Genomic DNA, 16,918 nt, shown 5'->3' on the forward strand with positions numbered 1-16,918 from the left:
CACCTCCAGGCACAGCCACTCCACCACCTCCCTGGGCAGCCCATTCCAATGCCAATCACTCTCTCTGCCAACAACTTCCTCCTAACATCCAGCCTAGACCTGCCCTGACACAACTTGTGACTGTGTCCCCTTCTTCTGTTGCTGGTTGCCTGGCAGAAGAGATCAACCCCACCTGGCTACAGCCTCCCTTCAGGTAGTTGCAGACAGCAGTGAGGTCTGCCCTGAGCCTCCTCTTCTCCAGGCTAAATAAGCTCAGCTCCCAGGATGCCTGCCCCGCCTAGGTCACTGTTGAAGATTTTTGCTCTCTGTGGAGGGCTGTTTCCTTTGTGCTAAAAAGAAACCCACCAAGTCCACCTATGTGCTTTAAGGGCAGGTGTTCAAAACACACAGGGAGTTCCCTCCCTGTTGTCTGCTTTGTTTCTTGCACGTTTAAAGCCTGCCTAAATGCCAGCTTTTATTTGCGTCCTGAGTTCAGTCCTTACTGAGCTACAGATGAGAAGGGACCTCAGCCCATGTGTGGAAAACATTGGCAAGCCATGGATCCCCCAAATGATTTTTAAAAGGAGCTGGCTGCTTTGCTTTATTGGCAGAGCAGTGAACTTCAAGTCCTTAAGACTGGTCCTTAAAAGGAAATGCACTCTAGAGCCCCTGAGATATTGCCACAGTGATGGCTGCAGCAAGCTCTCTGTTGTCAGACCTGGGGTTTAATCCTACTCTCTTAATTCCTTTTTCCAAGGCACTTTTCACTCCTTAAGTTTGTAATTTTTTGCTCCTTAAGTTTTGCTCCCTAAGTTTGAAGCATCAGCACTTGAGTGCTATCACAAGGGGGATAAGAGCAATGTCTTGGGAGCTTTGTTTGTTATGTTCTTTTTCTTGTGAGATTGCCCAGTTTAAAACGTTTTGGATGTAAGAAAACTGAATCTAATGGTGCTTCTGCTTTGGTGGGGAGCATCAGCCTCAGGAACTGCATTAGATTGACAAATCTAAACATGTGCTATGTGGTTTTCTTCAATGGCAGGGGACTCAGAATCTAATTCTGGCCCTGTACTCAGCACTGGTCAGGCCACACCTTGAGTGCTGTGTCCAGTTCTGGGCTCCTCAATTCAAGAGAGATGTTGAGGTGCTGGAAGGTGTCCAGAGAAGGGCAACAAAGCTGGGGAGGGGCCTGGAGCACAGCTCTGTGAGGAGAGGCTGAGGGAGCTGGGGGTGTGCAGCCTGCAGAAGAGGAGGCTCAGGGCAGAGCTCATTGCTGTCTGCAGCTCCCTGAAGGGAGGCTGTAGCCAGGTGGGGTTGGGCTCTGCTGCCAGGCAAGCAGCAACAGAACAAGGGGACACAGTCTGGAGCTGTGCCAAGGGAGGTCTAGGCTGGATGTTAGGAGGAAGTTGTTGTCAGAGAGAGTGATTGGCATTGGAATGGGCTGCCCAGGGAGGTGGTGGAGTGGCTGTCCCTGGAGGTGTTGAAGCAAAGCCTGGCTGGGACACTTAGTGCCATGGTCTGGTTGATTGTCTAGGGCTGGGTGCTAGGTTGGGGTGGATGATGTTGGAGGTCTCTTCCAACCTGGTTGATTCTATGATTCTGAAATCCTGGCAGGTCCCAGTGGAAAGAGTGAGCCCTTGCTGTTAATGCTGCGGATGCCAGAGTCAAGTTAAGATCTAAAAAGAGATTTCTCAGCTTTTCATTAGAAAGTAGGAGCAAAAGCAGCTGAAATATTTAAAGATGTGTGCCCATGGGTTGAACACGGTTCCTAGCATGGTGTAAGAGGGTTGTTCTAGCTCCCCTAAAACCCTTCTGGGATCTGAACTGCATGTGTGAGGGTGTGGGATGCAGCAAAGAGAATAAGAAAGGGAACAAGAAAGCAGTTGTGGGGGGATATGGCTGCTGCTAGCTGTGGTAGAGAGCAGCTCATGCCAGAAGGAGACTGGTGGTGGCCAGACACCAAAGAGGGATGGGATGCCAGCATTTCCTGCTCTGATAGAGGGGTTGGACTGGATGATCTTTCAAGGTCTCTTCCAGCTCCTGACATTCTGTGGTTCTGTGATACGTTTTCTGTATCAGATCACAGATACAACCACAGCCAAGGCACAGGTTTGACACAGGCTCACTCAGTCCACGGGATACACTCTCTGAGATCTCAACCCCAAAGCCTGTGTCCTCCTGGTCTTGCTTCTGCATAACAGCATTTCTTCAGTGCTGGGGTTGGTCTCCTTTGGGAATGATATTTCCTTCTTTCCAGAAGAGCTGAGTATCTCCTGTTGAATTTCCTGCAGGGAAACATGAAAAGTAAGGTTTTGAAGTACCTGCCTATGGCTCATCATAACTTGCAGGGTTCTGTGTGTGTGCTAAGCCACTAAGTGTGGCTGCACTTAGTTTCACCTGAATCCTTGCAGTTAAAATTGAAGCTCTGTATCAGATAGCTACAAATGATATTAGCAGAACATTGCAGCCTAGAAGTGAGCAAGCTGATGAGGATTTAACTCCAAAATTGTAGGGATTTTAGGATCATCTTGCTGAACACTGTAGACCCTGATGATTTGTTTAGCTAAAGGGACAGGGCTGTACATGATGGATTCGTGCTCACTGCTTTGCTTCTCATCTGCCTCACCTCTCCAAATTGTGGCTCCATGTAAGATCGATTAGTGGAAAGTGCTGCTCATGGGGTTTAAGAGGAACAATTTTCTGCATCTCCTTCACACTGTTTTGAAAGGGGAAAAAAAAAAACAAACCAAAAAGAAAGAAAGAAAAAAAAGAACCCAGAAAACATTCTGCTTAATTAAGACCTAAAGAGGCGGTGCAAACTTTTGATGATTAATTGAAGCATGCTTTAGAATGATGCATATTTAGTTATTATAATGTGATAATTTTATCTTGTTATACAAACTACTCCCTTTGGGAACATGATTTAACACTGCAAACACTCTGTCTTTATTGCATTGTTCATTATGAAAAATACACAGGCTGCAAACCACAAGGAGATGTAGCTGAGCTGCATCTGTGTGGTGGGTGCAGGGAGTATTTCTTCTGCCTGTAATGACACGACCCAGGGGCAGAAAAAAACACAGCACTGAAACTCTCACTATAGATCTCCCTATGAAGAGCTCAGAACACAGAAAAGCAGAGACTGGAAATTCAGATCATCTGCTGTATGTGGAAGGGAATGTGTTAAGTTATCCATAGGACAGAAATGTGCCCTTTGTGGCCAGCGGTATCCTTCTGGTGCATCAAGAAAAGCATGTCCAGCAGACCTAGGGAGGTTCTTCTCCCTCTCTGTTCTGCCCTGGTGAGACCACACCTGGAATACTGTGTCCAGTTTTGGGCTTCTTAATTCAAGAGAGCCAGGGACCTGTTGGAGAGAGCTCAACGGAGAGCTGTGAGGATGGTTAAGGGACTTGAACGTCTCTGCTGTGTGGAAAGACTGACAGACCTGGGGCTGTTTAAGCTGGGGAAGAAAAGGCTGAGAGGGGATCTGATCAATGTCTGTACATAGCTGAGGGGTGAGTGTCAGGATGAGGTTAGCAGGCTCTTTGTAGCCAGGTGGATGTTGGTCTCTTCTCCCAAGCAGCCAGCAACAGAGCAAGGGGACACAGTCTCAAGTTGTGCCAGGGGAGGTCAAGCTGGATGTTAGGAGGAAGTTGTTGTCAGAGAGAGTGATTGGCATTGGAATGGGCTGCCCAGGGAGGTGGTGAAGTCTCTATCCCTGAAGGTGTTCAGGAAAAGACTGGATGAGGCACTTAGTGCCGTGGCCTGGTTGATTGGCCAGGGCTGGTTGGAATGGATGATCTCTTCCAATCTAGTTGATTCTATGACAGGAAACAATGGGTACAAGCTGGAAGCACAGGAAGACACTTCTTTATGGTGAGGGTGATAGGGCACTGGCACAGGCTGCCCAGAGAGGTTGTGGAGTCTCCTTCTCTGGAGACTTTCCAAATCTGTCTGGCTATGTTCTTGTGTGTGATGCCTTGGGTGATGCTGCTTTGGCAGGGATTTGGGCTGGATGATCTCTGGAGGTCGCTCCCAACCCCTAGCATTCTGCGATTCAGTGCTTCTATTACCTGGTGTAATTCTAGAAGACAGCAGCACAGATGTTCTGCTGAAAACTCTCCTGTTACTATTCAGTTGTCTCTGTGCCAGCTCCTCTTTGTCTCACCTGTATGAGCACCCACAGTACCTGTCAGAAGCGTGACAGACCTGAGAACATGCTAAGCACGTTGCCAGAGCAAGTCATAAAGCTGCAAGCCTGCATGGAGGAAAAAGTACAGCTGTTGAGAAGTATTTTCTTTCATTTCAAAATGATCTGTACCAGGACTTGCAAATGTTATTTTTGTACTTTACAAACATGTGTCAAGTCTGAAACTGGTGGTGAATGATCTTCATCAGAAGAGCTGCTCCAGCAAAGGCTCACATGATGCACACCAGCATGCTGTCAGGATGAGCTCATGTTGCCCAAGCAGATATGCTGAGCTAGAGGAGTGAAAGTTTGGTGGTGAGCAAAGGAGAACGATGCTGGTGAGCACCCCAGGGTAGTTATCATGGAGGAGCTTTCTTACTGCTGACCTAATCAGAAGAAGAGTGAAGATTCAAGACAGTCTCCAACTGCTAGATTTGAAATCCCCTGCTTCCCAGTGTTCTCCTTGCAGCAGGTTCTTCTTGCTGAGGGCTGCAGGGATGAGGGTTTGATACAGCTTCCTGAGAGAAGGGCAAGTGTATGGTGAAGAGATTTTTGAAGAGCATGGTCTTAGGAAACAAAGGTCTGTGAAGCTGAGAGAATGTTATCCTGATTGGAAGATAAGAATTTCTGGTTTCAGATTGCTCTAGTTTGTGTTTAGCAAAAGACAAGGTTAAATCATGAGGCGCTGGATTTTCTTATGTCACAGAGTCCTCATGGTTTGAGCTGAAGTGGATTGTGGTGGTAGAAATAGGCAGACTATTGCTTTGCCATTCTTGTTGCAGTCTTCTTTCAGTTACTAAACTTCCTATACTGTTACAAAACAGGTTAGTTATTCTCACAACCTCTGTTCAGACCTCTACTGCAACCAGTGAGAAGAAGAAAAGCATACAGTCAAGTCTAGACCTTTATCCTTGTCCTCATAGTGGCAGGCCACAGGGCATAGCTCCGTACCCATCCCAGGTATCAGGAACAGATGCTTTTCTCTGCCATGTTCTTAGCATCACTCAAAGCTGAAAGAATGGATTTGAATAAAAGCCTGGCTGGGGCACTTAGTGCCATGGTCTGGTTGATTGGACAGGGCTGAGTGCTAGGTTGGACTGGATGAGCTTGGAGCTCTCTTCCAACCTGGCTGATTCTGTGATTCTATGATTTTAAAGCAAGTTTTCCTCTCACTGGACTGCACAGGACTCTTGTTGATGGTCTGTAGGGAATTCACCATGTGGTGCTGGATGCTTTCTTTTGTCTGCTGGTGAACTGCATTGCAAGAAGCTAGAGTAGCATCAAAAATGGACTTGGGCAAGCCTATACCTGAGGGAGCAAAGATAGCTTAAGACATGACCAATTCGTATGCAATTCCAGGAAGCACATGACCCAAAGCCCCTTCTTTCCTGGCTGCTTTATGTGGCCATACTCAGCTAACCTTTTGTTGCAGCGTTCCTGGGTCTGTTCAATGGAAAGTACATCTAGTTTTATTATTACTCTTACTTGTGAAGGGTTAAGTTGTATGTGACCATTCTTTGATGACTGGGGCAGGAAGGGAAGTCTTTGGCAGAAGGAGGTGGATTGAGCTTTCCTGTCCTGCATAATCTCATGCATAGGAGTGCCTGGTGCAGATTTCCCATGTAAACAGTTGTTGCTGGTGCTGGGATGCTGTGTATTTGAGAAGGGACCACTGTGTGATCTTTCTGATCACCTATGGGAGTCAGTTCATGTATGTCAGTGACCAGGAGCTGAATGGTAGCTGAGGGGTTTCCCTCCTGAAGCCACACATGGAAGCCCTTAAGAATCCTAGTAGTGGAGCTTTCTACTTCTTAAAAACTGTGCCCCAGATGAGCCAACCTGATTCAAAAAGAGCTACTCCAACACTTCCCTTGCCAGTGAACTCCCTTTCAGCTATGTAATTTTCTTTTTTCATTTATGACAGCTCCTGACACCAGAAATGAAGGCTATTAGAAAGGTATCTTCTATTTTCCAGAGATAAAATGCTTCTTATCAGTAGGAGAATGTATCTTGCTGTTATCTGAAACAAGAGGTTGCCATCTTTCCTTTGGTTCACAGGATCTTCTGGTGTCTTGATGCATTCAAACGGGCAAGTTCAGTCTGTAAGGGGTTGGTTTATGATGGTGCAAGAGTAGCTGAATCAGAACACTTTTGTAAAAGCTTAGGACTTCAAATGGCTCAGGATACAAAGGGAGGGGAGAGCTAGAGCAGGTAGCATCCTGGCCAAGACTGAGTCAGAGACAACCAGCTCAAGAGCAGGCTTCTTGATCCTATAGATGGCCAGTGATAATTTTGGGCCAAATTGGTTTGATTTCCCTTGGTGTTCAGTGTATAAAAGCATTTAGAATATTGGCAAATCCCACTCTAAAGGCTAAGTGCTAAAACACATTAAACACAAATCTGGGTGATAACTTAGGCTTAAATATAGGTTTAAAGGCAGACAGTCTGATTAAAACTAAAAGGTCATTACTTTACATTGTACGGTTTTATTTGTAGCTATAAATCATAAGGCAATTTGTGGAAGGGGGGGTGGTGAAAGTTATTAAACTGGCAATATTTATTCCTTTAAGGTGAATAAAATGCAGCACGTAGTTCTGAGTTATGACAGTCAGGGAAAGGAGCCAAATCACTCTGCTCAAAATTAGTTTGCCAATAATTTTACACAACGATGACAGCGTAGCTTCAAAAACAAATCCTTTATAGGGAAATGGGATGGCTGCATGACAGACTCTCTGAGCTATGAATTTGCCACAGCTCATCGACCAGGAACTGCTTTAACAATTAGTCTTGAGGGATTTTTGTTTTATTTCTTTAGTTTCCCAGGAGCTGGACAATGGCTGCTGCCTGGAACTGAAAGGTCACTCTCTGTTACAGCCTGGATGCAAGAAGCGAAGGATTCCTGAGACTCCACCTGGAGTACTGTGTACAGTTCTGGAGCCCTGTGCTAGTCTTGAGGCAAATTGGAGTATTTGAATGAGAGAAATTAGATTCTAGGCTGTGAAAAGGAAAAAAATGGTGATGTCTACTGCACTCATAGGCTTGCTGAGATGTATAAAAGCAAGGACACAGAGATAAGACAGTGTGAGAGTCTCCATCTGTCGGAGTCGGTGTCTGTGCTTTTCTCCCTGGGCTTTTGCTGTGTAACCCAACTAGTTCTGCTTCTAACCTCCCTTGCTGATCCTCCAAACTCACCTTGCATGTAAGGCATACTCTGGGATAAGGTAGAGGGTTGGAATCATAGAATCAATCAGGTTGGAAGAGACCTCCAAGCTCATCCAGTCCAACCTAGCACCCAGCCCTAGCCAATCAACCAGATCATGGCACTAAGTGCCCCAGCCAAGCTTTTCTTGAACACCTCCAGGGATGATGACTCCACCACCTGCCTGGGCAGCCCATTCCAATGCCAGTCACTCTCTCTGGCAAGAACTTCCTCCTAACATCCAGCCTAGACCTCCCCTGGCACAGCTTGAGACTGTGTCCCCTTGTTCCATTGCTCCTAATCTCCAGTCTCCATCTGCCCTCCTCAAGCTTCAATCCATTCCCTCTCATCCTACCACTGCCAGCCCTTGCCAAATGTAGCTTCCCAGCATTCTCATGGGCCACTTTCTGGCAGGTTGCTCTATAGGCTGCAAGGTGTCCCTGGAGCCTTCTCCAGGCTGAATAGCTCCAAGTCTCTCAGCCTGACCCCACAAGGGAGGCTCTCCAGCCCTCTGATCTTCTTTGTGACCTCCTCTGGCCCCACTCCAGCAGTTTCATGCCTTTCTTGTGTGTGTGGGACATCAGACCTGGATGGAGTGCTCCAGATGGGGTCCCACAAAAGCCCAGCAGAGGGGTAGAAACCTCTCCCTCATCCTGCTAGTCACACTGCTGTGATACAGCCTGGGATGTGTTGGCCTTCTGGGCCTCATGATGATGGCACAAAGATGTTGCTAGCACTTTAGTAATAAGGCCAATGTTTTTTAACATGGCAGGAGGCTTATGAGCCACATTCATAACACACATGGGAGAAGAGCTTGACAGAGGCTTGGGGACTCTTGCCTGAATTAAAATTTGACTGATGAGCATAATGGCTGGAAAGTAACCCATCAGACTTTACCACAGTGCTACAGCTTCCATCTTGCTCAAGTCTGTGTTTCTGTGACTGCTACACTCACTTGACAGCTCCTCATTTTGGACACTGATCATTATTTCTAAACAACCTGGGGAAAGGGCATTTTGTGCTCCTTCTTCTTTAGAACAGGGCTCCTGTTAGAGACCTGCAGTACCTTCTGGGTGCATTTCATCACCAGCTTGCTGAGCAGAGCGTCTCAGGGGTTCACTACAGCAGGCTGTAAGTAAGAAGAACAAAGCAGCAGCACTCATTAAGCCTCCAGCCTTGGTTACTGGTTTAATAAAGAGTTGTGCACTCTTAAACATGCTAAAAGGCTCTCGAGGTTTCCAGAGCTTTTCAGCAATGCACCATTTTTTCAGCTAATAATCTTTTCCAGCCATCTTAGAAGCTTTGCCAATCTGCTGAGCCTGGCTGGCACAGGTTAGCAGCTGCCTGAGGACAAAGCTGGCTTGCACAGTTCTGCTCTCAGGCGGTGAGGAAGTCAGGAATAAGATGAGCCAGTACTGGTTGTACGTAAGAGTAAGTGTGAAAATGCCTGAAGAAGGTGTTTGCATCTCATGTAAACATTGTTCTTCTATTTCTGTTGTAGAAGATGATGTGTCAAATGTACAAATAATGTGTGCCTGGTGCCAGAAAGTTGGAATCAAGCGCTATTCCCTGAGTATGGGAAGTGAAGTGAAATGCTTCTGCAGTGAGAAGTGCTTTGCAGCTTGCCGAAGAGCATATTTCAAGAGAAACAAGGTAAGAGAAATAAGGAAAGATGTAACCTACACAGGCACAGGCCCAGCCTGGGTCTCATTTAGCATCTGATAGAAGCTCTTTTCTGTTGTTTTCTCTGTTCTCACCTAGTCCCTCCACTTTCCATCTGTATTGTCTGTTGGACTGTCAGCCCTTTACTAACCTCGTTTCTTTCAGTTTCCTTCAGCTCCATGCTTGGGTTTTGTGAGGGAATTTAAATACTAATAAGCATTAATGTCAGTGTCCCAGTTTGGCCAAAGAACCTCAGGGTTCTTGCTATATAGACATAACTAAGAGGAAGTATCATGGAAACAGAGTAGAGGAGGGTTGCGTACTACACTGTCACTGAGTCCCATGGCATTGGGACTATGGCCAGTGAGTAACTGCATTTAAGGCTAAAATCGAGGTCCCACCACAACAGTAGTCACCTTCTCACTGCTGCTAGTGAGCTCTAGTTTCATTCTTTTCAAGTGTACCATTACTAATAAATTTAGACACTGTACAGTTGAGCTTTAGGTTGGGGTGACCAATGTTAGAACATGTAGAGTAGCGTGAAAACCCCTCCTACTCAATGTAAATTTAACTCTGTCTAAAATTAGAATGCAGTCCTCACACTGAATGTCTGCAAAAATTGCTGCAATCACTGAAGTACAGTGCCTGAAAATGCCCTCTAGGTTACTTCAGCAGCTGTTTTTCCACGGCGGAATGTGTGATATGGCATTTAAAGGGAAACAAGGACAAAATGCTCCAGCATTCTCACTTGTTCAAAGAGGAGCTGCTTAAAAAGTGCTTAATGGTGTGGGCCTTTGGGTAGCTTTTATCATCTTAGAAATGTTTATTACTCCTAAAACTCTTTACATGTTGGTTGTCTGAATGATGCCGTTTCCCCTTCGTGCTACGCCCAAAGCCTGTCAAGTTCTGATTGAATTCAGGTCTCTAAATCTGGCCTTTTATAACGACTAAATATGCTTGGACCCTTGATTCAAGAGGCAATGCTACAGCAAATTGCCCTCCTTTGGAAATTTGGGTCATAGCATCCTGCCAAAAATACCCCAAACCAAACAAAAAAAACCCCCTCAAGAACAAGAACAACAACAACAACAATTGCCTGAAGAATTAGGTTGCAAAAATCAGTAGAGTGGAATCTTAGTGGCAGTCTTAGAGAATCAGGCTCATGGTGTTTACTGAAGCAGACAGGCAAGACAGCATCATGTGAGTCTTCTGAGAGGAGTGGTGTTTACACCCTTTGTATCTAGAAGAAGGGAAGGGGAGGGAAATGCAGGCTCCTGAGATGCTCCTCATCCCTCCTGCGGATGCATGTAGGTGTGCACACGTGCAGGTGAGTGCACATGCAATGCAATGTGCCTGCTAACGTGCGAGACAGGCTAGGCTGATAGGATCCAGATCGTAGCCAGCTGATGCTCTTGTGACTTTTGATCACAAATTTACATGAGTAGAACAGTTTGTAGGAATGGTGGCATTGCCAGTGATCCTAGTTAGGTGTGTCCTGAGGCAGAGATGTGGTGCTGAGGGCCATGGTTCAGCACCAGAGCTGGTAGAGCTCAAGACTGGATGAACTCTGTGATCTTAAAGGTCTTTTCCAGCTGAAACTATTCTATGATTCATGGTTGGTCCTCTCATCTACAGCTTAGATCATAGAATCACAGAATCAGTCAGGGTTGGAAGGGACCACAAGGATCATCCAGTTCCAACCCCCCTGCCATGGCCAGGGACACCCTACCCTAGATCAGGCTGCCCACAGCCTCATCCAGCCTGGCCTTAAACACCTCCAGGCATGGGGCCTCAACCACCTCCCTGGGCAACCCATTCCAGCCTCTCACCACCCTCATGTTGAACAACTTCCTCCTCACCTCCAGTCTGAATCTTCCACCTCCAGCTTTGCTCCATATTCCTCCCAGTCCTGTCACTGCCTGATATCCTAAAAAGTCCCTCCCCAGCTTTTTTGTAGCCTCTCTTCAGATAGTGGAAGATCACAATAAGGTCACCTGGGAGTCTCCTCTTCTCCAGACTGAACAGATCCTGGAACAGGAGACCTAGAACCCTTACTAAATAAAAGAAGTGGTAATATAACCCCTTCATCACATTGAAGGTACTTCTTGCAGGTACTTCAGCCTTCTACTAACCCATGAGAGGCAGGATTCAGTAACAGTTTATGGCCACGAACGCAGTGTCAGGCAGTGTATGTAAAGGTTCCCTTTCACCCTGACCTAAAATTTACTACCTGTGTGCTTTGTTGGAGGCCTCTTTGTCCTTGTATTATGAGAAAGACTGAACTAGAGCATCTCATTTCCCCCCGGTTCCCTTTCCTGCACCTCTGTTAACTTCTACTGAAAGCTAAAAACATCCTGCAAATTTCCATGCAGAAAGCTCTCTCTCTTCATTATGTTGTATGTATCCAAACAACAATAGACATTCCTACTCTTCTCATGTGCCATCATATCCCACTGAAATGTCCTATTCTTCACTAAAGAGGTTGCAAATTAACAGAATGTCATATGGGAGAACTTGGCAAAACATGGTGAGACAACATATAATTGATAACGTGTTGGTTGCTGCTTTGGCTCTGCTTCAGAGCTAAGCCAGTGAAGCAAATTTTCTTCCTTTTTGCACCTGTGGAATCTGGAGTTGCACAGGGGTCTGACCCTGCCAGGGAAAATCTGGAGCTGCCCCTTGCACGTGGATTTATGGCATTAGATGATCAGGGGACACAATAGTCAGGAAATGCTGCTGATAAATTCAGAGAGGTACAGTGGAATTCAGCAAGAATGCTTCTTGCCTTGCACTTCAGCTGTTGGTGACAGAGCAGAGTCTTGAGGAAGGACTTCCTTGAGGAAGGAACAAGGCTGCCATAGTTTTGGATTTGGGAGGTGTCCCTGCCTATGGTGGGGGGTTGGAACTGGATGATCATAGAATCATAGAATCAACCAGGTTGGAAGAGACCTCCAAGCTCATCCAGTCCAACCTAGCACCCAGCCTTGTCCAATCAACCAGACCATGGCACTAAGTGCCCCAGCCAGGCTTTGCTTGAACACTTCTAGGCACGGTGACTCCACCACCTCCCTGGGCAGCCCATTCCAATGGATGATCTTTGAGGTCCCTTCCAACCTAAACCATTCTATGATTTAACCACTGACCTTTAATCCTAGTCCCACAGTGCACCTGCCCTCTCCATGAGTCTAATGCTTATTTCTTTGAGGAGTTATGCCTCTCTACACTCTCTCATTTTCCAGAGGAGTAAAACAGTCATGTTTCACCTGCCTTATGTGTGTTTTAAACAGCAGTTCCCCACCACAATACAGTTTTGTATTACATTAAATATGTCCAGCTGCAGCATTTCTGGGAGCCGATAGGACTTTGTGGTCACTTCACTTAAGGCTTGGATTTCCTAATGGATCATGTTAAGCAGTCTTCCCTCCCTCCCCTAGATAGGAAGTGCTGTAATAAGCACTTGCTTAAAATGATAGGACTGTTGAAACAGTAAAGAGTGTCATCACTAATGTCTCAAAATGACACTAAGTAATGCTGCAAATTATCCATCCCTGGATGCCAGGTTCTCTCTGTTCAGAATTAGGACTTCTGTCATCATCCCATACACAGGGAAATGCACACTGCAGCAGTGCATGCCCACACATTCCCAGCAGGGAGAAAGCTTCACGGAATCACAGAATCATTATGTTTGGAAAGGACCTTTAATTAAGATCATAGAGTCTAACCATTCTCTAACTCTACCAAGTCTGGTACTAACCCATGTCCCCCAGCAACATGTCTCTGCTTCCTTTAAACACCTCCAGGGTGTGCAGCCTGCAGAAGAGGAGGCTCAGGGCAGAGCTCAGTGCTGTCTACAACTACCTGAAGGGAGGCTGTAGCCAGGTGGGGTTGGGCTCTTCTCCCAGGCACCCAGCAACAGAACAGGGGGACAGTCTCAAGTTGTGCCAGGGGAGGTCTAGGCTGGATGTTAGGAGGAAGTTGTTGGCAGAGAGAGTGATTGGCATTGGAATGGGCTGCCCAGGGAGGTGGTGGAGTCTCCGTCCCTGGAGGTGTTGAAGCCAAGCCTGGCTGGGGCACTCAGTGCCATGGTCTGGTTGATTCGCTAGGGCAGAGTGCTAGGTTGGACTGGATGATGTTGGAGGTCTCTTCCAACCTGGTTAATTCTATGATTCTATGATTGGATTCAGAATTGGATCCAGTCGGTTTCAGCCCTGAAAAGATTCATTTTGAAGCTAAGTTTATTGACTCAGTGGGTCTGAAAAAGAAATTTGTTATGACCAAATAACCAAACCTAGGATGAGGACTGAATTCAGAGAGGTTAGAGGTTTCTGTTCACAGATATTTTGAAGGATAAGGTACTTGATTTGACTAAGGCATCGGAGACAAAGTGACTGCAGGGTTGTCAGTCAGTATTTTATACTTGACCTTGTTGCTATTTCACACTGCCTCCCAATCAGGAGAAAAAATGATAGATGGTTTTGTTTACAGTGCAGTCAAATTTCATTCATACTAATAACCAAAAAAAAAAAAAGGGGGGGGGACACACACATAAATCAAAAAGTGAAAACAAACTGCTCTTTAGCTGTAGAAGATGCAAATGATGGCTTCTTTCTCCCTGCAGATAGTGATGGGCAGCATCAGATAGTGATGGGCAGCATCAGATAGTGATGGGTAGCATTGGATAGCGATGGGTAGCACAGACAGGTGTTGTGTTTTGTACTCTCTCATCTTCCTAACAAGAATGAATAGGAACAGTCATGTGAGGCTGTAAGAAGTTGTGTGCACTTAGTTAGTCCTGAGTTGTGTTGCATTAGAAAATTCCTTATGTTTTCAAACTGTATTGGGAGATGCTGAAGTGCACACAAACATCATCAAGCCTCAGCACTCCTGCCTGAGTAGGGTTTTTTGTTAATTAAGGTATATCACCATGTGATTAATCTGGACATGTATATACCAACAGACACTTAAAGCTTGGAGTAAACAGAAGCTCTCATTCCCCAGAATTATTCCTGAGGGTTGTCAGAGAAAGTTCTCTTGATTTCAGGCTTAATTGTGCAGCCTAGCAGTGCATAAGAAACATTTCACAATCTCCCTGTTAAATCAATGAGTGGTGGCAAAAAAAAAACCCTCCAAAGAAGTGTTGTTTTCTTCTCTTTCTTATGCACCTGCAAAACTTAATTTGTAAAATGATCATCATTCATGGAAATTTGTAAAACTGCTTAAAGCAACCTGATGCAATTAATACCCTTGACAAGAAACAACCCCCAAAAGGCTTAGCTGTTACACCTGCCTTCAGACTCTCTTTCCAGTATACCTTTTGGAACACTTGGGAAGCTGAATATCAAACCTATTTCTCCTAGAGATTTAATTTGCATTGCTTAGGTGTTCAGAAAGGTCAGTGGAGAACAGGTGTCTTACCTGTTTAGTGTGAAATCATCCAGATTTGGTTTTGCAGAGCTGTAGAGAAGTGGAATTTAATAAATGGCTCACAAAGTCACTTCTGCACTGTGGGTGTGTGCGTAGGATGTGTCTGTGTCTTCAGGTGTGCTTCTGTGCCTGTGTGCACATCTGCCTGCCTGCCTAGCCCTGCTTGCCACAGCAGCCAGTGAATAAGGGTTGGTTTCTTGCAAACACTTGAAGGTAGAAGGGGGAAAGATGACAAACATCTCCATAGCTATGATTGCTGTGTCGAGGTATAAAGGAGTGCTGACGAGTGAATGCAGATGAGACGCTGAGTCTGCAGAGGGGCACAAATGCAAATGTGTTTGAGGAACTATCTGGAGAAGGAGGAGAATGGAGAATATCCTTCCCCAGAGGATGTATTTGAAGTTTGTGGAGAGTAGAAAGCTGCAGACAGTGACTAAGAATTTGGAACAGACATTGAGATACCAAGCAAATGCTGAGCTGTGAAAGAGATGGGTGGCATCATGTGGAAAGGAGAGGAGCTGGCATCATTGTCTCGCTGTCATCAGCTGGCCTTTCTACTGGCTGGATGCTAACCCCAGAAATCTCATCAAACTGCTTCCCTAAAGCAGAGCTAGGATTTTTCACAATTAGGAGAGGCAAGTGAAGTTCCAAATCAGCCTGCTGAGAGCATCAGGCAGACCATCTCACTGCTCACCCCTAGCGAAGCAGAGCGGATTAACTTGGCTAACGACCAAATGCAGCAGCACCTGACTGACGCCTCCCCTGACTTAACGGAGGGGGGAGCCGGCAAACGCAGTGGACCAGCCAGTTTGCAAACTCCACGGACATTTTGCTGTCCATCTGCTGCCATTTAATACTATAAATCTGAATCAGGTTCCCATTGTCTGAATGACTAGCAGGTATCCGATCCCATTAAAGGTGTGTTCCCTTCTGATTGCAACCACCGTGCCACGTCACATCAGTCCCCTTGCATTCTGCCTCCTTTGGGTAGAGCAAGGTGAATAGGCTTGAGTACACCTTGAGTGCTGTGTCCAGTTTTGAGCTCCTCACTTCAAGAGAGGTGTTGAGGTACTGGAAGGTGTCCAGAGAAGGGAGATGGATCTGGTGAGACGCCTGGAGCACAGCCCTGTGAGGAGAGGTTGAGGGAGCTGGGGGGGTGCAGCCTGCAGAAGAGAAGGCTCAGGGCAGACTTCATTGCTGTCTACAACTAGGCTGTAGCCAGGTGGGGTTGAGCTCTTCTGCCAGGCAAGCAGCAACAGAAGAAGGGGACACAGTCTGAAGCTGTGCCAGGGGAGGTCTAGGCTGGATGTTAGGAGGAAGTTGTTGTCAGAGAGAGTGATTGGCATTGGAATGGGCTGCCCAGGGAGGTAGTGGAGTTGCTGACCCTCGAGGTGTTGAAGCAAAGCCTGTCTGGGGCACTTAGTGCCATGGTCTGGTTGATTGGCTAGGGCTGGGTGCTAGGTTGGAAGAGACCTCCAAGATCATCCAATCCAACCTCTTACCCAGCCCTATCCAATCAACTAGACCATGGCACAGATCTCCAAAGTTAATGTAATTTGCACAGATTATATTTGATGCTACTTTTTCCTTTGCCAATGATCACATCAATCATTAATACTAACATGAGCTGGGTAAATAATGAAATGCATATTACATAATCTGTTTGTTCAAAAATATCATGACATTTGAATAAATTATTGCCTTAATGCATCTGTTCACTTATCAGTCAGCTCATTAATTTAGGGAAATACTGAACAAGGAGCATGAGGATTTTTTCACTCTATATATTTTTATTAAAAAAAAAACAAACCAAAATTAAGCAAATATGGTTTTCAAAAAGATGTTTGGATTAGGAACAATGTTGTGAGTGACACCAGCCATACACACTCCTAAAAGGACATATGGGAACTGAGGCTGTTTTGTCTGGAGAAGAGGAGGCTGAGAGGAGACTGCTCAGGCCACACCTTGAGAGCTGTGTCCAGTTCTGGGCTCCTCAATTCAAGAGAAATGTTGAGATGCTGGAAGGTGTCCAGAGAAGGGCAGAAAGGCTGGGGAGGGTCCTGGAGCACAGCCCTGTGAGGAGAGGCTGAGGGAGCTGGGGGTGTGCAGCCTGCAGAAGAGGAGGCTCAGGGCAGAGCTCATTGCTGTCTGCAGCTGCCTGAAGGGAGGCTGTAGCCAGGTGGGGTTGGGCTCTGCTGCCAGGCAGCCAGCAACAGAAGAAGGGGACACAGCCTCAAGCTGTGCCAGGGGAGGTCTAGACTGGATGTTAGGAGGAAGTTGTTGGCAGAGAGAGTGATTGGCATTGGAATGGGCTGCCCAGGGAGGTGGTGGAGTCGCTGTCCCTGGAGGTGTTGAAGCAAAGCCTGGCTGGGGCACTTGGTTTATTGTCTAGGGCTGGGTGCTAGGTTGGGCTGGATGATGTTGGAGGTCTCTTCCAACTTGGTTGATTCTATGATTCTATGATTGCT

At 46.3% G+C, this 16,918-nt stretch overlaps 1 protein-coding gene across 2 annotated transcripts in view; it reads left to right on the top strand.

The window, feature by feature from the left end:
* The window catches only part of SOBP (sine oculis binding protein homolog), a 127,733-nt gene that overhangs the window by 19,725 nt on the left and 91,090 nt on the right, over positions 1-16,918 (top strand). For both annotated transcript variants that reach the window (XM_064170416.1, XM_064170417.1), the window contains exon 4: positions 8,866-9,017. In XM_064170416.1, coding sequence (XP_064026486.1) covers positions 8,866-9,017 — 152 coding nt within the window. The remainder of the gene's footprint in view (positions 1-8,865; positions 9,018-16,918) is intronic.

This window comes from Pogoniulus pusillus, chromosome 33 (assembly GCF_015220805.1).
Source record: "Pogoniulus pusillus isolate bPogPus1 chromosome 33, bPogPus1.pri, whole genome shotgun sequence".
Classification (NCBI taxonomy): domain Eukaryota; kingdom Metazoa; phylum Chordata; class Aves; order Piciformes; family Lybiidae; genus Pogoniulus; species Pogoniulus pusillus.